Below are 22,209 nucleotides of genomic sequence, written 5' to 3' on the forward strand. Positions count from 1 at the left end.
TATGATTTCTACTAGAGAAAAAAACTTGTACATCCTGTACATGCTTGTAAAATTTGGCTATCCTGAATTTTGTATGGATGCAATATTCTAAATATGCGTAGTTTAATTATCAGATTCCTCACTAGAAAAATGCTATAAAAACTTTATATATGAATTATAATTAATTTGTACAAATAAAAGAGAATTAAAATATGTTGGAAAACTAAAGGAACAAAAAACTAAGAAAGAGCAAAATTGTAAGTTGTTACAGTTTAGCTAACTCTAAACTGCAGTGCTTACTAGATAATTTGTTTCTTAAAATTATTTAATTATTAAAAAAAAGCCCAACCAACTCAATGCTCCACCTGGTATTACTTGAATCATTCACAGTAATGAACCTCATAAGTTTCTTTACTCAGCTGTATCAGTATGAGTTCTTCATCTCGAAGCGAGAAGTAATTTCCGAAGTCATATTTGCTTTGAACTCAAGTAGCTATTGTGTTTCAGAAGACTTGACAAAAACACTAGAGTAATATTAAACCGAGATGTGTTCAAGCCTTCCTATGTGACATTTGTCAGGCATGTGTTTAAGTACTTGAGATAACTTTGTGTTCCGAGCGTCACTAAAAAACTATAAAGATAATGTTGAAGGTCGTCGTGGTTGCAAGTGTGTGCACTGTGATGTTTTTAATCTTCTAAAGGATTCAAATTGTATTGAATTTGACCTGTGATGAACAACACACTTTCGTACCTGCCACCCTTTTGATATTTGATCAATACTCACTCGGAGTGTTTTAGGTTTTCATCTTGTAATTTTTAAATCTGAGACATTTTATGTGTTGTACCATTTTGTATATCTCTGTGTTGTATTTATGGTAGTAAAAATCAATTTAATAAACAATTACACAATTTAGTTAACACTGATCTGCTGATCTTCAGGAAACATAAAAAGTTTAATTTTCTTTAAAGTTTATAAACCTTTAATTAAATAAAAAACAATCTAACTGCTACCTTTCCCATCTCAGTTTTATAAACTGATTTTAACTTCCCTGGCTACAGGAGAGAGAGAGAAAAGAGTTTTATTAGATTCCAATGGCAGTCAGTTTTGTAGTACTACCATCAATGGAACCCAGCATAACATTCAGAACTCGTCATTAATTCAAAATCAAACAGCCCGTTAACCAGATTTTATTTTTGAGAGTCCTTAAGTTTTTAAGGACAGCAGCACCGTCAGACTCACATAACAGAATACAGTTTTGGAGGTTTTTAGTTGTGTGTGCCTTTGCTTGAAAGCGAAAGAACTGAAGAAAATAAAATCTACACTATTGGATTGTTTGATTTTAAATGAGTGAAGAATTTATATATATATATATATATATATATATATATATATATATATATATATCCAATAAGTAAGGAACACCTACAATGTATACTAAATTCTGTTGACTGGTCATAATTACGTCTTGTCACTGATCAGTAAGATTTCTAGGTTTGGATTTCATTGACTTTGGCAGTGTACATATGTGTATATGAGTATGGAAATCTGTGATTGTAATAAATCTGTTACATAGGTCCAGGTTTTATACCAATTTTATAATAGGTTTGTGTGGGGTAATTAGCAATAGATGAAATTTATAACAGTTTAATAAAGTCAGTTAAAGTTAATTAGGATCTATTCAATAGACGATTACAATTTTTTGAACTTTTCAATTTTAAGATCGAATAAGATAAATAAATTATTAAAAAATCAAGTTTGTGCATTGGCCATCATGCTACTTGGCCATCATACTACTTGACCATCATACTACTTGGCTATCATACTACTTGGCTATCATACTACTTGGCTATCATACTACTTGGCCATCATACTGCTTGGCCATCATACTACTTGGCCATCATACTACTTGGCTATCATACTACTTGGCTTACTACTTGGCCATCATACTACTTGGCTATCATACTACTTGGCCATCATACTACTAGCTATGTGGAACTTGGCGTTGTGTAGAGAGCTTATTTAAAGCTTTTGGGAACAATTAAACATTGAAACTCCAGAATATAAAAGACATAATATTTTTTTAATTTCTGCTAAGTGAACATTGGAAATTTAAGAAATGTGGAACCAACCAGTACAAGGATGCGTTTTTATGTAGAGATAACTTGGCAACCGATTTTTATACATTCTTTTTACAAAAAACATACAGACATCAAGTGAAATATTGTGACTGTGGCCAGTCAACACAAAATGGCTTAAAACGTGGCTATATAACTTTAAAATTGTAAAAATTGACACTATGCCAGTTACATTATATACTTAAATAGTGGGAAAACAAAATTAATTAGTTTTGTTCTCTTTTTAAGTACTTTGTGAATTATTTTGGTCTTCAGGTGTGTAAAAAATTTTCTTGTTCTGATAGAACATGTGTGTGTGTGTATAAATATTGACTTCAAAGTTCTTCAACGATTTATACATTGTTTTTAATGTGGTTGCAGGCGGCGGGGCGGCAAGCTGGCGGGCGTGGAGGGTGAGGCTGGGTCCACCACTCGCCCCCGACGTGACCACCCCCTAGCCCGAACTCGCATCAACACACGCGACGCTGAGGCGCTCACAGGTACAGTTACATATTTCTCACACAACATCGCTTTCATAGACCTATATTGTACTGAAACGAGAAAGACGTATATGTTGTAACAAAACTAGTTGCTTAGATCAGTTGTGACATTTTTTTCTTACAGGGCAACGTTATAATGTATTCCTTGGGTTGGCTAATGAGTCAAAGAGGGCCTTTAACAAGTTTTTCTGCAGTAAAATGTCACGTGTTGTATCCAGTATATAGGGAATAATTTGAGCTACTGATCATTTCAATTGTATTTTTTTTTCCATAAGGCCAAATGGTTTGTGTATTAGACAACACATGCATACTTAGTGTAAACATCCTTATCTGCATCTGGGTGAATATTAAACAAAAATGAATATAATTAACACATAATTTAGTATAAAAGGTGAGCTCAATAAAATGGATTAGAAAATTTGTTATGAAATTCCACGTTATTCTTGTGCCCTTACAATATTTTTGTGCACCGTGATTTTGTGGAAAGACACTCATTCATACATAGAAAGTCATGAACAATGGAGATTGGTACATGATTGCATAATTACAAATACGGTCCTCTCACTGAGGAACGAATAAGAATGTGGCGTTAGTAGAAAACAATGTTTGACTCTACCACAAGATAGCAGCACCATCTAGATGAAGAATCAGTCATTGGATTGTGGGTGCCAGGACACAACTGATACACTGAAACCCTGCAGCCTCATCTGAATTGGTGGAAGACAGTGAGTGAACATCTAGAAGAAACCTTGAAGTTTCAGAGAGAGCAAGTAACATAAAGATACATTATACATCAGCCATGGTATCATGTCTAAGAGGACAGACACTCAGCACCTTCACCTTCAACTGAATATACAAAAAGACAATGTATTCCATCTTAGACAAGACGTCTAAAATGTTTCAGAGAGTTGCTTTGAGCATATTGAACAGATTTTAAAAATTAGTTTTGTGTTATACGGTCTGGAATTGTCATTTAGCCAGAATGGACCTATATCAAATTCATAGTTTTAACCCCCGTCCATCCGTCATATTATGTGAAATGCATTCCTGATTTGTGAGGTTTTGCACTTTTCTTGTATAATCTATAACAAATATTAATAACTAATGTATAAAAGGATTGTATTTTTTTATAACTATGCTTTCATCCTGTCTAATGTAACATTAAACAAATTTTCTTACTTCAGAAAAAAGAAATTGTGACTAAAAAAGTATCCAAATGTTTTTAAAGTAATACATATATCTAAAATGTTGAATAGCCAAATTGTAGGAAATTTTGTTCTGAAAACAGAAATATACAATGGTGTAAAGTTTATATTGGTAAATTGTTTTTTTGAATATTTTTAACAACAGCTGCACGATCTTTACTGGGAACAGCAGCTGATGCAAACAATGTAAAATAATGTTTTATACTGACCAAAAGAAATCCAAAGACCACTAAACACGAAAAAACTTTTGAACGTTATAGACTATAATGCGATTTGACCGGTAATAGCCCCAGTGCAATGGTTTTAAGAAATGAATTTTTAGTGTAAAAAATATTGAAAATTGCGCTTAGTAAAGTCTGAGTTGTCAAATATATTGACGATAGGTGAGGCTTGGAGTGTTAAATTTTGGAATCGGAGCAACAAACTAAAGGAGCTCAAACGCGGCCAAAACACTGATCAACGTGTTGTATGTGTGAAAGTGAGGCTTTACAACGTTCAGTCTCATGCACCATACGTTCAACATGAAAAAAGACGTTAAACATATGTTCAACATTAAAAATACATTCAACATATGTTCAACATTAAAAATACATTCTAAGATTACCCCAATTCTCATTTGCGTGCAAACCTAAAATCATATTGTGAAGTATTGTTAGTTTAATGTTGTATTATTTTGTCTCCTGGTAATCATTATATTTAATTATTTTCTTTTAAACTAGTAGGCATGCTATTTATTATTACCCTGCTAGTTCGTGAAATGTATTTGCTTTGTCAGTGAACAGGAATGAAGAGTGTTTGCACTGTTGTGAGTGTACTGTATACAGAACATAGTATTATCTAGTTTGAAATATATATAATTTGATGTGCATGTCAACATAGTGAGTACAGTTTACGTTTGTATATACAGTTTTCTCATCAACAGATGGAGGGAATTGCTGACTTCTGTTCTGAAAACGATTTTCCAGTGGTGTTTTGTATAATTAGAGTGAACAGTTTCTATTTGTAAGTGTAATAAAAGTTATGATAAAATATGGTTTGTGTATTTATGTGTCAATGATATAGTTGATAGTTTATTAATTAATTTCAAAAAAAAAGTTGTAAAAATTCTTAAAACAAAGACTAGGCATAAATATTATTAAAAATACTGAATATAAATGTATGTTTGTAACGCTATACCTACTGGTGTCTTACAAATGTAAATTTTTACATTAAAATTTTTATTGATATGTAGTCTAAGAAATATTGAACATATCATGGAGTGAAGCTATTGCCCTGCCTTCTAAAGTAAAGTCAGAGACAAAAATAAACTCTTTTGCAAGAAAAGTAAAAGCACACCTGCTAGAACTAGGCTACTATAGTACTATACTGAACAAAGCCACAATGCTTTTATTTATTTCAGCTTTTTGTCAACCCAAGCTATATTAAAATAATCAAAATGTATTTTGCCGCAATTTCAGTTTCTAATGTGATAAATAAAGATGATCATCCTCTTAAATTATAATATAATCAATCTAATCAGGGTTCTAATAAATATCTAGCGAATAGATTCTTTCATAACAGGTAACAAATACTTAGGTCATAGGTTCAAAGCATCAAAACAGTAAAATAACTCAGTGGAAAAAATCTCTAAAAACTCTTTCTGTCTGTCAATCTGTTTATATATGTTATTTTAGATTGGTACAGAATGCTCAAATTTTATATGTGTGTCTTTATGTTAATTACCAATAGGTTTAAAATCGTAATTTGTTAGATTTAATGAAAAGTGTAAGTTTTTTACTAATACATTTAAATTTGTACAGGTTAAAAACTTTTATACAAGAAACTTATACCATGAAAATTGATAACAAATACTAACCTGGAATTTCAAATCGTTATTAAAGGATTAAATATAGTTTTAATGCTATTATAAAAACCAAGTTATGTTACAGAGATTAAACATTTAAATTTGTAATTATCTTCATTTAAATTTGTAATTATCTTATGCATTCGAGATAAAAATGAATGCCACATTCTGTATAGTATCAAGTTCAAGGCGTGAATAGATATTTGTACCAATATAAATAATTTAACTAACATAAATATACAAATGTGGTTTTTTATTGACTGTAAAACGATAATGCTTTGACATATGCTGTGTATCAAATTTGAATGCTGAGTCCTTTTAATATTAATTGTTGCATTACATTAGGTTAAATGCAGTATTGAGTGCATTAAATAAAACGCTTGATATTTCAGGTAAATATCACTGTATTTTCCTAAACCTGATATCATTTGATGTAAAAGAAATGTACAATTGTTCAGCAATTTAAAATTTAACCTTTCAACGTCAAAAATGCCAGCCACAATCAGGTGTGAATTCAAAGTGTAAAACTAGTTAACTGGTGTTAAATACATCATTATTTATCAGGTTTATATTTATTATATTTATACACTGCAATAGTTTTTTTCAATCAGGAACAGTGCCTCTTGTGCTCAGTTGTGCAAAAACTCTATTAGTCAAAAATCAATATTAGAACAATAGGTCATTGCAACTCAAGAACAACATGTAAACCGTTATTAAAAAAAATGTATATCTTTACTTTGCCATGTATATATATTTTTGAAATGCTCAAATTAGTACATACAAATCTTGATCAATTTGAAAAATACAAATTTTATCATAGATATCACACAAGAAATTGTAATTTGTTACAATATCCGGCGCATAAACTAAAATATTTGAAACTAGTCCTCTTTATCTAGGTTTGAAATTATATAATAATATTCCACAGGCATATAAAAAACTTCCCTTATCTACATTTACAAAAGAAATAAAAGAAGCACTTTGTCAAAAAATATATTATAGTGTAAATGAATTCTTTGAAGACAGTTTATGATGTAAACGAGTAATACAAATATAAGCTATCTTTTAAAAAAAATTTAAAATGTGTGTAAGCCTTGCATTTAATCAATGTTTTTTTATGTTTTATAACGTTTTTGTATCAATAAAATATGTATCGTAAGTAATATTTTAGAATAAGTTTAGTTATTTAGTTTTAATCATTGACTATGTACCAGTTTTTTTATTACATTGTGATAACAGAAAACTATTGTACAATAGTAAATATTTGTCTATAGTATTTGTTTATAATACAATACTCAACTTCTATTACTAACGTAGGTGTATTCTTACAAACTTACAGTATTTATGGAATTCAACATCAAGAATTTTTAACTGTTCCCATTTTCAATAGGTGAAAAGGAAACTTAATCTGATGATTCCTGTACCACCAAATTTTAACGCTCTATTTCAAACTACTGATAAATGAAAATTATATTCCAAAAACAAATATGGGCAGACTGACAAAAAGCAAAGCATTTTTGGACATACTTTTCCTTGAATCATTTTTTAATGTTTGAATGTCCAAAATCAATTTATGTATTGATCACTGTTTAGTATTTAGAATTTGAGAATTGCATACCACTGTGACAAATAGAACTGTCAGTTTAAATTTATAGTTGCATATACTGACAAAGTTTTTAACAACGACTTTGTGATAAGGAGTCAGCTGGTTACTCTTATCTATATTATATCCGATAGCGTCGTCATAATTGTAGGCTGACCTCTTAAAACTCTTATTGTTCTGATATAACCAGTAACGAGTGAATGGCAGTGTCGTAGTTGCTGGCTATCGGCCAACTGTCTGTCTGTCTGTCTGTCTGTCTGTCCGTTCGTGTGCGTTCAGTGTTATTTTGGTGTGGACCTTCACTGGGATCAGAACCGATACCGGTCACTCTGAAAAGGCAGCTGTGGATCTCAACCGGTGTAATTTGTCTCAGTGTTTTTGTGTTGTCGATACAAATGTTATCTCTGTTTTATTTTAAGTACCTGTTGTGAAGTGCAGTGGGTGATCTATTGTGTCAGTGATGTGTGAAAAAGTGCATTATTTGTAAGTCCCGATATCTCCGTGTAAGTAGTTTATTTCATTTTTTTAATATTTTTTTATTGTACGTGATACTTGTAAGCCATGATTTAATTTCTGCATTGAAACATCGTAGATTGAGTAGAGATAATTTTCAACTAAAGTTAGAACAGTAATGTTTTTCTACAGCATTATTTTTTAATTAATTTATTAAAACAATAAGTTTTCATATAGTTGAATACAAAAAACTTATATTTTTGTTCGTTAATACGGTTTATAATGCTATAATGGTTTAATAGTATAGTAGTTATAACATACAAATATTTTAGAGCTTAATAAAAAATATAATTTCTGCAAAATTCAAAATTAGTTACTTAAATAAAAAAATCAAAGAAAGTAATGAAAATTAAAAAATTATTTTTTTTATAATATTGTGTCTTTTTTTGTTTTAATGTTACTTCAAAGTTTTATTACAACCTCTACTACACTTACAGAACTATACAACACAAATATCAATGCGTATAAAATAAAATACCAATCTTTTCAACAAAATGATAAGCGATTGTCAAGAACTCTACTGTATTCTTTCAGTTATAATTATTTTTGTTATAATATTGCGTCTTTTTTTGTTTCAATGTTACTTCAAAGTTTTATTACAACCTCTACCACACTTACAGTTATAGAATACAAACTAATATCAATGTGAATAGAATAAAATACCAATCTTTTAATTAAAATGATAAGCGAATGTCAAGTCAAGAACATATACTGCACTCTCTCAGTTGTAGTTAATATAAGTATGCTAGTGACAGTCAGTGGAGTTGTTGGAGCAGAAGTGTAGAGGTTAAAAAGGTTGTTGGCCAACTCTCCAACCTTAGGAAGGACAAACCACTTGTAGCATCTGACTAATCATTTGCTAGGACTCTTCTGTTCCGCCATCCTCCATGGTTCTAATGTTTAATGTGAACTTTAATAAGCCAGGAAATTTTGAAATGTTTTTTCTTTCAGATATAGGTCTGCATATTAAACATTACAAGTAGTCTATGTCCTGTTGATTTTTCATGTGCTTTTGGTCACTTTTATTGCTACTTATAAATTTTAAACTGTTGTTACCTAAACAAATTGTGATAAACGAATATTTTACATGTCGAAAGTAATATTTTGTTATTTCCACATTGATTAAAATTGAAAAAACCCCAATTTTGTAGGTTTGGAGATAAAAAATTTCTATTATAAAATTTGTTTACTGTTAATATTTTAAAATATGTATAAAAGTAATAAAAATTGATTGACATACTTAAATGAATTATTTTGTTACTGTATTAAGAAGGGCATTTTCGGCTTGTATTTTGTTTAGTTGGTCTTAACCTGCCGACTGCCGTTAACTAGTATTATCCTTAAACGCCAAGCCGTTTTTTTCCCAGTTTTGAAAGGTATATTTCTAAAATCTGTAAACAATAGGTTTTTTTACTGTAAACCTAACTGTATTTTTTATCATTTTGTTCACAATGAATAGTATAATACAATGATAATAAGTAACTAAGGTAAATATTTTCATTAGGATTTATTTATGGTGAGTGGGGAAATTTTTCTGTTTTTTTGTATATAAAAAAAAGGAGGTATGGTGTGCCTGGAAAATATAGTTAAGTGTATAAATTTCAAATTCCAAGATAGCCTAAAGGTCACAAATTTAGTCTAGTTTCAGAAAATGAATAGTTTTGTGTGAGTCTTTTGGTAAATAAATTAGTTTTAGCGCAAAAACTGAAAGTGGTACAAGAAGCGTGGGTTTCGAGTGGGTAACTCCGATTATTGTAGCTCTACCAGTTAGTTTGTGATTAACATTCAAACTCGGGTATCTATACTTTTTTATCCGAAAGTACATGTCTAATTCTTTGCAAATTATTCAAAATTCTTTTCTTAGATATTGTTATTCCTTTTCTACCCAGGATTCAGTAGTATAGTAGATTATGCAAATTGCCAAATTGATTTTTGACTTTCATCCTGCTCTCTTTCATACTTATGATCTTGTATTTATACAATATAAAATCACTTGCTGGTTTAGTCTGCCGGCTGTAATTATCTTTATCTATTTGTGTGTTGTAATAACTAATTGTCAAAGTTGCTATTTTAATTTTCCAATTGAAATCATAATAACTGTCATTATTATGACGACAAAACCCAGTACATTAACGTTTGTCATTAAACAAACTGCTTTATCATCAGTTACAGTTGTGTCCTTCCTGTGTCAAAGAAGGTTTGATTCTGTTAAAAAAGTTCAACAGTGTACTGCTACGATGCACTAATGGCCGGCAACGCACGTTTAAGTAAAATTTTACATCTGTGTATCTCGTTCCGATCAGCTGTCATGTTACTTAACAGAAGTGCAGCAGCTGCCAAGCCTATCTGAACAACCCAGCGCTTAACGTGTTTAGAATAATGTATAATATAAGGCAGTAACAATAATGAACAAAAAAGTAACTCTACAGTTGGAATTTACTAATAGTTTCCACTTAATTGTGTAGGTACTGTTCAATGCGCTCTTTATGCACACTTTTATTACAGGGATGTACAAGCTTTTAACTTTACCCGTGGCAGATTGAATTGCATTGCTTGCTTGCATTGTACATTTGCTTATCAGGCATTGGGGCATTAACTCGCATTATGTAATTGCTGTTATTGGTTCAGAAGTTATTAGCAGTAATTGGCATGTTTAGACTTACATGAAAGTTTATAGTTTAGTCTAAAAAATTGTCAGTCGTCTTTATTCTTAAGAATAAAAATGTATACATTTAGTTGTCACTTTGCTATCTCTTAATAATCTCACCTCGTCTCTTAGATTATATAAATTAATTATAAATACTAGTGGAAATACAAGTTCCAATAATAATTTTTGCCCCTTTCTTATACAGGAAGATAGGAAATTGATATTCTTACAAGTTTTATTGCTAGTATAATACAGATTTAGAATGTATAAGAGTATTCAATTACTTATTTGAACTTTTAGACCTGGTGTAGCATGTAATAACTTAAATTCTATTGTGATTTTTTTTTTAATTTTTCGATTTTAAAGACCCATTGTATTTGTAAATGTTTATGGAGGAATATATGATGCTCATACTTTCCAATTTGTTTTGAGGTGTAGTTTTTAATTATGTCCTGTAATGGAACAGTGCTCAAAATATATTAAGATAAACAAAATGTGCAACAATATTTGCTGTGTGAAATGTGACACAAGTTCCACTGACACTGTCATCACATGTGAAATGAGAATGTTGAGTTTAGCTCCAGTTCACTTCCTCTTAGTGCAGTGTCTGGAATCTGACGCTGTCACTTACTTGACTCTTGGAATCTGGAGTAATTTTCTTCCGAAGAGATCCAAAAGAAAACAGTGAAAAATAAGCTCAAACAAACTATTTACATTGTTTGGACATTACATCTCTTCAAACAAACTCAGTATTCTTCATATAGAAATGAAGCTCATGTAAAATTTCAAGTCTGTAGGTCAGCTCCTTTATGAGATATTGTGCGGACAGATGACGGGCAGAAATAAAAATATTTCCAGCCCCATATATTGTGACATTTTACTTAAAAGTTGTGAAAATTTATTTTTACTAAATCACAACTTGTTACAAAAAAATCCAATACGTTTTTAAAAACTTTTATACATTTTCAGGGCATTCAAACTGTTATTCTAGAAAGGTTTAAAGCAAATATTTCATATATTAGGTACATTTTGTATACAAAATAAGCCTATTGCTATTGTTCTCATAGTAACTTTTACGGAAAAGATCTATATAACTTCAATTAAGATGATATCCAGAACCCAAAATCACCCCTGCTCAAAAGTTTTTATGTACTGTGTATGTGTCTGTGCTATATAACGTGGCTTGTGAAAATGACAACTGTCCCAGTAGCCCAAACAAGTTGAAAATGGCACAAATATTGATCTTTTAAATATTTTGAATGAGTTCATTGGTTAGCTTGGTACGCTATTTCGTTTCATTATGGTGGCCTTTCAAACCTAAAAATATTCACAATTTTACTATTTATAAACATTGTTCTGGAATACTTATAAGCTTTACTAAAAGTTTTATTATAAACAAGTTTTTTGTATCTCAAACAGTTTTCAATATATTACGTACACATATAAATGTCTTGAGATTAAATAAATAATATTTTGCTTGTCTCAAGATCTACCTACTTCTTCCGACTGAGCCAGATAGATTATTTTTACAAGTTATCAAAATAATTTATGACTTTCTTTTCCATTCTTTGTCCATGTATCATTCAAATTTTTCCATCCGGAAAATTTCAAAAATATCAGAACGAATGAAGAGACGTGGAAGCCACGACTCGTAAACGCAAAGAACAGTTCACCACGGCTTTTAATTGGTTTGAAGTGCTCAGCCTTTGAGTGAGACACACAAAGGTTGTTTTACTTGTTTGGGGTCATATGAGTTCAAAATTTCATGTAAATGGTTTTTGCAATCTCAGTTTTGCTTAGCAATTATACAGCTGTAAAATAGTATTGATGTAAATTTTGGTAAAATTTACCAAAAAGTCTGAGAAGCTCAATAATTATAACACATTGTACCAAGTGACGTGTCTTTATGCGTAATATTCATAGATAGCTGAAGTCTGCCATTCTTTGCATCTAGCCACTTACATCAGTATACTATAAACTAGTACATTCAGTGTGACAATTTTATAAATTTTATTTAGGTGTAATTTGTTATACATCATCATCAGTTTGAAAGAGAGAATTAGTGTTTGTACAAAACAGTAAAAATGTAGCATATGTGGTTTCCGGTAAAGATGGAGGATCAACTCTTTTCACAGTACATAATATATTAAGATGGAATGCTAGCCAGTTGCTGGTCGAGTATTTGAGATTCTGTTTTTTACACGGGGTTGAAGTTTAAAACTGCTTTGTAAATAGGAACTTGTTTAAAATCCATAAATGAATCACCCCAGAAACTTGCAGACATTCATAGTGTATCAATGCTAAAGATAAGATTACCTGTATACATTTTTTTTAAAAATAATTTATATTCAGTACGTATAGGTTTTTCTTTAAGAAATTTTCTTTTGAATATAAAAACCATTAATAATTAACCTATAACAGTATTTTGAACAATTTCATTAGAATTAGACACTGAAATCCGAAGTTCCAGAGTGAGAAAGTTAAGGATTTGAGACGAGTTTTTATTTTAAAAATTAGTTTTTCACTATAGCCCCTTGTTAAATGCGGAACTTTGGATGCACGGACGGCATCTTCCTATCATTCCCACTTAAATGGTACATTAATTCCAATTGTCACATAGTATAACTCCAAAGTATATACGAAAAACAGAGTAAAAACTGCCTAAAATATGGTTTTATTATTCAGAAGAAGAACAAACTGGGTGTCCTCTCTTAGAACAGGCCAAGTTTTAGAAACTGATAAATGTGTGAATTAATAATTGGAGATCATTATAGACAATGTTACCACCAGACTAATGATTTATCTCATAAGATTCAGAACTCATAAGATTCAGTGGTTTTGTCATATTGGAATGCTGGGTTTTATGCTGGTTTCTGATATTTGTCACAAAATCATCAGATCTGTGTACAAGCAACGCATATATGTGTCATAAAACCATTATTAAACCTAATGTACAACATAGGAAGTATTTAGGAGTTGAGGTACTAAGTGGTGAAAAAACAACAGATTATTGTAGACATTTTGATTTTTATTTAAAGAACCATAACCTCATTATGTAAAGAACAATTATAACGGGATTCATGTAGTTCAATGTAATGTATCTTTTCAGTGAAGACGAGAAGTCTTCAAAAATGTACTACGCACACACACTGTATAATGGTTCCAAAGTTTCTTAAATTTAGATTTCTTACAATTAAATATAGAGTTCATTAGCTTCAAGATTATTAATGTTTTTTCCTCTGTGGTAACAAAAATTGATACTTAAAAAAAGCGTTTATATATGGTATTTTAACAGGGGATTAAAAAAAACCTGCAATATTTTGGTGGAGAAAATTGTTTTATGTCATCCATATTTGTGATTTCAACAGGTCCAAATGGACGGATACATCAAATCCACACAAATTGGTTGATTCTGTTCACGCTCTACATAATTAAGTCGATTTCACAGATGTACGATCGTGTTGGCTGTGTTCAAACAGCGCGAAGGGGCCGCGTCTAATAACTGCTCGGCTGTAACAATTAGTAGTCAGTCGGTGTGCCAAACTTTGTACCTTCATGCCAGTGGCAATGTTTTCAAGGTGTAGCTTATTTCGGCATCTTAAAAAAACGGTTGGTCTCTCTGTTTGAGTCCTGTTGGGACGAAATCTAAAAAAATACGAGCTTTGTGGACTATCCTGTACGACATGTGGTTCTGTTCACATACATGTATTTTGTCTAAAAAATGAATACAAATGTTTTTTTGAAACTGCATGGCTTGGAAACAATGTTTATACAGTAGGTACCAAAATGTCTCAATAAAAAAATCTTATTGTATTTGTAAAAAAAGTTTAATTTTAGTAAATAAAATTCAATGTATTAGCGATTTACATATTTTGTTTAAAAACTGTTTTAGCATATGAACTATTGAAAGAAGGAGGCTTTCACTGTACGGTATAACATATCATTAAAGTAAATTTTATTTTTCTAACACGTAGCCAATTTTTATGAGCAATAATGCATAAATTTGTAAATAAGGTTTATTCACAAAATGCTATCAATGGTCTTTTCTCTCCAGTGCTTAGCAAATTTTTGTCAGGAGTAAAATGGGTGTTTATAAGTTTTGTCACATTATTAAAAAGCTTGCAATTATTAAATTTGTGAATAATTACTCATTACAATACCGTTTGTTTACAGTTCTTAAGTATTGTGTAATGGTGTATCTGTTAAGTTTACAGTTATCTACTAACTATTTAACTCCACACATGTGAAAATGGCCCTTAAAAATAAAAAAAATTAGGTACACTATTTTTTATAATGTCCAGAGCCCAAAGTTGTCCACGTTAGAAATTAAATGTTTTCAGGATAGTGAGATGTGTTAAGTAATTTGTTTTAGTTAAATCTTATAGCGTTTTTATAATACAGACTTAGTAGTTCCATCAACGATCTAGCAAGCATTATGCATTATGGCTGCACAACCAGTCAAGCCACAGATAGTACATCTGTATTACTCAGACTAAGATGATATCATCACTCGTTTTTATCTTCAATGTTCTAACAACATTATTTTTCTTTTACTCCCAGTAATTTTTGTATCAACTTTTTTTAATAGTATGACAACAGAATCATTCGTTATTAACTCTCAACAACAACTCAGTGGTATTGTCCATTGGTCAGTTCCAAGTGAACAAGATCCAATAAAAACAGAATGTTCTATCTTGTGTCTTGTAACACCTGTCTGTATTGTAAAAAAAATCATAGTTCTTAAATTAACAGTTTTGTGTTACAGTGTCCAATTTAATGAGTTTTATTTTCTGTGGAAATGGTTTTCTATAGTCTTAAATTCCCAGTGTCTAGTGTTATATTGTTGAATTAACTCCAAAGCTAGATGTTGTCCTTTAGTGAAACAGGCAGTTTCTAATATGCATATTCTCTAAGTGTTATTTCACTACAGCTGTACAAACTATACAGCTCTGTAACCTAAACATCACTTCTTCAATTCCTAGGGAGATAAAAAAAAATTGCAAATGGGTTTCAGCAGTATTCTCAAATGTTTATGACTAGCTTACTGCTTAAAATGTCTCTGGTGTAGATAGAGCTGTCATAAAAAATTAATTGTCCATTGTCAACAAATATGAAGTCCTGTATGGGTAAAAAATACTTTTCAATTGATTGTATGTGGGCGAATACAAAAAAATCATACAAGCTCTAATTGTTCAAGACCAAGTTTATTATGTCCGCAGTTGTTATGGGAAAGAAACAGATGGTAAATATTGCACTCAGTAGATAACTTGGGATACTGTTGGAGATGGATGAGAGCATTATCAGTTTGTGAGTGAGATAACGGTTGGCAATATTGAGTAAACCACCACAGATCAGCTGGGCACTGACACAGTGAAAGTCACCTGGCAATGTCAGTCTGTCGGCACAGCTGTTCTGTTCTGTGTAATGCGGTTCACAAGTCTTATCTGCTCTTGTCTTGTCTCTTCAGTGTGTCTGCTGTTTCTTCAGTCTTTATCAGTGGTGTTGGATTTTTCCAGTTTCAGTGTCGTGATTAAGTGTGGATTACTCTTGTTTCCTTGTCGATTCACGGTTTTTTTAATGTGAAGAGCAGTGTATGTGATAATATTTCTAGTTTTATTTTTTAATATATATAACTCTTAATTGGCTTTGATAACAGAGAACAAATTTAACACTTTACATGTTTGATTATTGTCTTCAATTTAGATTAGTAAGTGTTTAAAAATTCAAAAGGATAAGTAGATATCAGACATTTGCCATAATGTTCTTGTAAAAAAGTAAAACACTAAGTTTCCCGACTTGGAATCTTATATTTACTTTAATTACAATTTTAGGTGGTGCTTTATTGTTAATAGAGCTTGTATATTTTTATCAAAAAAGTAACTAAAAGAAACACTAGTGTTCTTTTAAAACACCATGATTGCTTTAAACATATGTTCAACAAACTGAAATATGCTGTTTTGTAAATGACAAAATATGCAAGGAGTACTTAATGTACATATAAAATTGTGCTGTTTTGTTTACAAGTTTAATTTTCAAAACAGCACTGTGTGCAACCAATATATTTTAATATTGCCCATGTAGTTTCTATTTTTAAAGCAAAGTAAAAATAAATTTAAAAAAAATTATATAAAGTCCATCTTTGATTAGTATAATTCTGATATAAAATCATCAAATAATATATGTGTTCTAATTAGACAAAACAAAACATAGAAATGTTTTCCTAATACATATGAATTTCAAATTCTCAGCATATCTATTGTGGTATGTATTTCAAATTATTTGAACTACATGAATATATTTTTAATGTGTTCTATTCATACAATTTTTTGTGTATAGTATTTTTCATTATCAAATAAATAACTGCATTAAATAATCACGCAGAATCTAAAATCCAAAAATCCATGTCACAAAGAAATAAGTACTCAGTAAGTGTAAGGATTGCCCCATCCCCACAAAAATATTGTAAAGCAAGTTATAAGTTGAAGTCTGAAGTGGTAATAACCATTTGTCTGCTATTCCAATGTTCTTCTTGCACGTTTTAAGAAAACCTATCTAACACATTTATCGTGTGCATGTGAAATGGCACATTCTCAGTTTCGGTGAAAAACTTATAAACACACACTCACATATACATTCAAGCGAGCAACCGTGGTATGTGTAAAACAATGAATGTGTACAAAAAGTAAATATCCGGTGTTAAAACAATAACATCTTTTCTTAATTTTCAATGCTTTTGAAAATAACATTGAAATATTACAGTAAGTTGCAATATTTGAATAACAATCATAGATTGACATGTTAACTTAAATTTTGGTGCTTGTCAATCGTTCAAATAATTAATGGCCATTTTAACTGTATTTATAGGATGTTGTGTCACTCCGCATTCCTCTGTAGTCCATTTTTGGTCCTAATTGTTTTGGACAGTTTGATCGTTGTAGTCCGTTCTTTGTCGATATTCTAGGTTTTAAATTTCAGGTTTAAGTTATGAAGAGGGATTTTCAGGAAAAAGACTAATTCCGTTTTGAAAGTTCTCTTGTTGCCTATCTTCCTTAAGTCATTCTAATGTGAGTGCGTTAATTATTGTCTTATTCAACTTATTAAGGCTGGCTCAACATTACCCAGTACTTTTTCGGTCCAAGGTAAAGAAGAAGTCCATGGTTCAACCTTTCAGATTAAATGGAAATAATCCAACACCACTGTGGATTAGCACTAACTAATTAAGCATTAACTAACATAAATTATTTAATAAAAAAAATTCATGTTAAGTAATTCATAAATGTTGAATATTTTACTTGAAATTACATGATTGATGTTCAATATAAATAGACTCATAACTCAAGGATATATTCTGGAAATGACTGATTTAAAAAGAGAAGTCAATTGTTGAAAAGGCTTTTACAAAATAATTGTTTCTGCAGTTAAGCCTTAAGTAGCTAATGGTAACAATTCTCCATCAGTATTGAATTTGTAACTAAAATGAAGTATCTTTTTAAAATTGTCTGTGCAGCTAAGCCTTAAGTAAGCTAATGGTAACAGTTGTCCATCAGTATTGAATTTGTAACTAAAATGAAGTATCTTTTTAAAATTGTCTGTGCAGCAAAGCCTTAAGTAGCTAATGGTAACAATTCTCCATCAGTATTGAATTTGTAACTAAAATGAAGTATCTTTTTAAAATTGTCTGTGCAGCTAAGCCTTAAGTAGCTAATGGTAACAGTTTTTCCACCAATACTAAATTTGTAACTAAAATGAAGTACCCTTTTAAAATAGTTTGTGCAGCCTTAAGCAGCTAATGGTAACATTACTCGATCCATACTGAATTTGTAACTAAAATAAAGTACCTTTTTTAAAATTGTTTGTGTAGCTAAGCCTTAAGTAGCTAATGGTAACACTTCTCTAGGTCTGAAACAATATTTTTGATAAGTTGACTTTTATCTTAGTTGGGCTTGCTTTTTGTCCATCCTAGGAGAAATGTAATAGCTCTTACCAATACTGCAGTTTATTTTCAAAATGAGATCCTCGGAAAATCTCTTCTAAAGAATGAACCTTTCCTGATAACAAAACAAAAGTCTATGTTCAATAGTGATTAATGATGTATTAAACGTTAAGGAAATAACAGAGAATAAGACATTTTTAGTTTGTGAATTAATTAAAAATAAATTGTTTGTAAACTATGTTAAAATGTGTTGTAAATTATCTTGAATTGTCGGTGTTATTTAAAAAATTAATTTTGAATGGTTAAAATCTTTTGTGTTTTTAATACTATGTTGGATTTTGTTAGGTTCTACAATGAAATTTTAAAACGGCTACCATTTTTAATCAGTGATATTAACAAAAAAAAATTAGAAAGTAACTTGAAATAGTTAAAACAAAACAATGGTCGTTATCAAAATGTATGAAAAACAATGTGCTAAGGTGAAAAGAAGAAAATACAGTATTCAAGGCACAAGTGTGTGTGGTAATTTAAAAGGTTGCGCTCTGCGGCTAGAATAATTTGCAGAGAATAGCTTGATGACAATATAATTCTCTTGTGGTTGGCACAGAATAATTATAGTGCAGTAATTGTGATGTGTGAAAAGGATTGTATCTTTGTATTACGAGCGACATTCATTCACTCATTCATTCTCAGGGGTCGTAGTATCTCTCCCACCATATGAGTACTGTGTTGTTCGGCTATTGACCTGGCAAAACCTCTCACAGTTGCTTAATCCATTCATGAATCATCTCTTAGTCTCAGTTCCCCACAACTCATTCACACATGCACGCACCATGGTGACACACGTAATTACTTGGAATTCTCTAGAACCTGTTTTCACCGTAATATGCTTTTCTATTCGTTTGAAGATTAGTTAAAAACTGTACGTAGTCACTCACTAACACTGTACATTTCAATGCTTTGGTGGTAGTTTCTCGAAATTCCTAGCTGTGGTCTAGAGTTTGGAACCGTCATTCGTAAACAATTTGTAACTAACAAATAATGAATTATTTGCAACAATGTGGGCAATTGCAGCTGCTGTACTAGTGGCCATTTTGTTTTTTTTTGTTTCCAGAAAACAATGCAAAACCTCAAACTACCTTTTTTTGGAATTTTTGCTAGATGTCTCATTTTAAAGGCACAATTTTCAAGCACCCAAAAATACTTTTTTCTTTGTCTATTAAAATTCTCCATTACAAACTACATGAAATCTCCAATAGAACTCTGTTATATTTTAGTTACACCTTTAAAATGAGACTCCTTGAAAAAGTCTGTGACTATATATAGGAAGATGATGATTATTGAAATGGTTATACTGAAATGTTCTTGTGGTTTTGTGTGTAGGATTGTGTTAATAAAAAATCGCTGCCTTTCATTTGCATGTCCGTTTGTAAAGTTTAGTGAGATGAAAAGCGTTTTTTTTTCTTATTTTTATGATTTTAAGTTTTTTATCTGCAGTCATTTTATGAAATGTCTAGGCAAAAAGGTTAACATTTTTAGTATTGTTCTGATGGGAAAAAAATCAATCATTATAATTCAGTACAACAGGTTTTTAATATTCAACATATTATTTTTTTTATATTGTTCTTTGTAACCAAAATACTTGGAAAACTGACTCTAAAGCAAACGACTCCCAGTTTGGAATTATACACATGTTCTGTGGTATAGCACAACTTTTGTGTAAAAATATTTGTACCATCGAATTAGGAGTTAGAGTTATTACCAATTAGTAGTCAAAAGTTACTAAATATTGTTAAGTGGAACACTGTTAATTTGAATGATATTCATGAGTAACAGCATACAAATTGTTAATATATAAACAATGTACTGATTCCCTATAGTTTATGTTTAACATTAAACATGTTTTAGTTGTAATCCTCGATATGTTCTGATTAATCTGAAGTTGAAATTAAATTTATGTTTATTATTAAATAATTTAATTTTATACCTATGCTATTTATAAAAGAATCAGCAGTAACCTTTAGTAATTTTCAGTTTTTTATAGTTTATTTTTAAATGTGTTTTGGAAATTGGTTGTTTTTAAAAACACATTTTCATTATTAATTAACATTATACTTACAGTACAGAAATTAGTTGTTTATATCCTCCCATTTGATCAAGTTATTGTATATTGGCATTAATTTTTTTAAGCTAAAAAATTCTGTAACACTTTAATGACTAGATAATAACGGTTTTATCATTGATATTTAGAATAACAAAATTATGACTACATTAACACACGTATACAGATTTTCCAACCTTATTTCTGTTCACTTTTAAGTTTATTAATTTTGAGTTTTATTCTGTTAAAAATAGGTTAACTGTGTCTGCGGAACTTTAAAATTAGCAGTGCGGGACTGAAGGTTGTGAGGAGCTTACATACAATTGGTGACCTGTAGTGACAGACTGTAGTGCTAGTGTTAGTGATAGTGATAGTGAGTTAGTGATGCGCACAGTGACAGTGGTTGTGTCGTACACAGAACTGTGATGTTCCCGTGGTCGGACACATGTCAGTCTGCCAGGCTGCGCAGGACACGCAGACTGAGTGGGGAACAGGATCTGTTGGACCAGTGGACCCAAGGTATTGTAATTGCACCGTTACTATTTATGCCTCTCTGTCATTCACTAATTCTCTCGGCATGCTGTTCTTGTGTTGGTTGGTCTTTGTCTTGTGCAGTTGCTTTTGTAGACAGTTTTTAAAGTCTGTATTATTTTGCTTGAAAGTGACTTCTCGCCTGCTTCGATTTATCCTTTCCGCTCCTCTTTGTAATTTTTGTTTCGCTGGTGGATTTCTATTGGGGTTTTTAATAGTTTTCCTTTTTAGTTTAGTGTTCTTTATAGTTTTCATTTTATTGAAACAATACTTTTTATACAGTGTGTTTTTGTAGTTTTACTCTATTAATACATCTATTGTTTAGTTAGTATTCGATTGTAAGCATTACTCCAAAGTATTACTACGGGAATAATATAATAGCAATTGTAAGTTTGATCATTATTAATTTAATATACAGTAGTATGTAGCCTGTACAATAAAAGTTCTCTCTTTTATAGATACTTTTGCTGAACATTGTTCATTACGTGATACTTATAATTAATATAAAAACTTAAACTTTTCTATATTTTTGACAATTTATTGTTTGTTTTATTTTTTACTTATTAAATGGTCCGTTATGCCTGATATTGTATTACTTAATTTTTTTTTAGTATGTGTGAAATTTCAAATGCCAATAAAACAAAAATATTCATTAGCAGTAATCATTTTATAATGCTCCTAGATTTGAATATCTTTTGTGGATCCTTGATATTGCTGAATATTCTACATTGTATATTATTAATTATTACGCATAAAGTGTTGCCAAATATTATTATTCTCTTCTGCACACAGCTGTACAGTCAAGAATAGATTTAGTAAGCAAACTAAGCAGACAATATGGAGGGTGTTGGGAACTCATGAAACGAGACAGCTGTTGCCAGATCTGATAAAAGTTTATTTGAAGTGGCCTATTATTTGTTAGAAACAGTTAAGTTAATTAATTAGTCGCTTCCTTTTATGCCCTCTTATAGTTCACTGTAGATTACACTTAATATTTATCTGATATCAAACCTACGTACTGTTTTAACTTTGTGAATTTTTGTTGTAAAATTTGAGGGACACTAAGAAAATTGGATTTTGTTCTGTCTTTAAATAATATAAAATACAATAGTGGCAAGGTTAATTTTTCTCCGCCATCTTCACTCACAGGTTTTTTGTGGTCTTGGAGGTTATTACAAAATGTATAAATGTCCCCTCTTTACATTAGTATTGTGTTTCTAATTTAATTTAGTTTAAATG

At 30.6% G+C, this 22,209-nt stretch overlaps 1 protein-coding gene across 1 annotated transcript in view; it reads left to right on the forward strand.

Moving 5' to 3' along the window:
- LOC124367985 overlaps window positions 1–22,209 on the forward strand; it is a 59,770-nt gene that overhangs the window by 19,385 nt on the left and 18,176 nt on the right. Inside the window, exon 2 of the mRNA XM_046825248.1 lies at window positions 2,476–2,594. Within this exon, the coding sequence (XP_046681204.1) occupies window positions 2,476–2,594 (119 nt within the window). The remainder of the gene's footprint in view (window positions 1–2,475; window positions 2,595–22,209) is intronic.

This window comes from Homalodisca vitripennis, chromosome 8 (genome assembly GCF_021130785.1).
Source record: "Homalodisca vitripennis isolate AUS2020 chromosome 8, UT_GWSS_2.1, whole genome shotgun sequence".
Classification (NCBI taxonomy): domain Eukaryota; kingdom Metazoa; phylum Arthropoda; class Insecta; order Hemiptera; family Cicadellidae; genus Homalodisca; species Homalodisca vitripennis.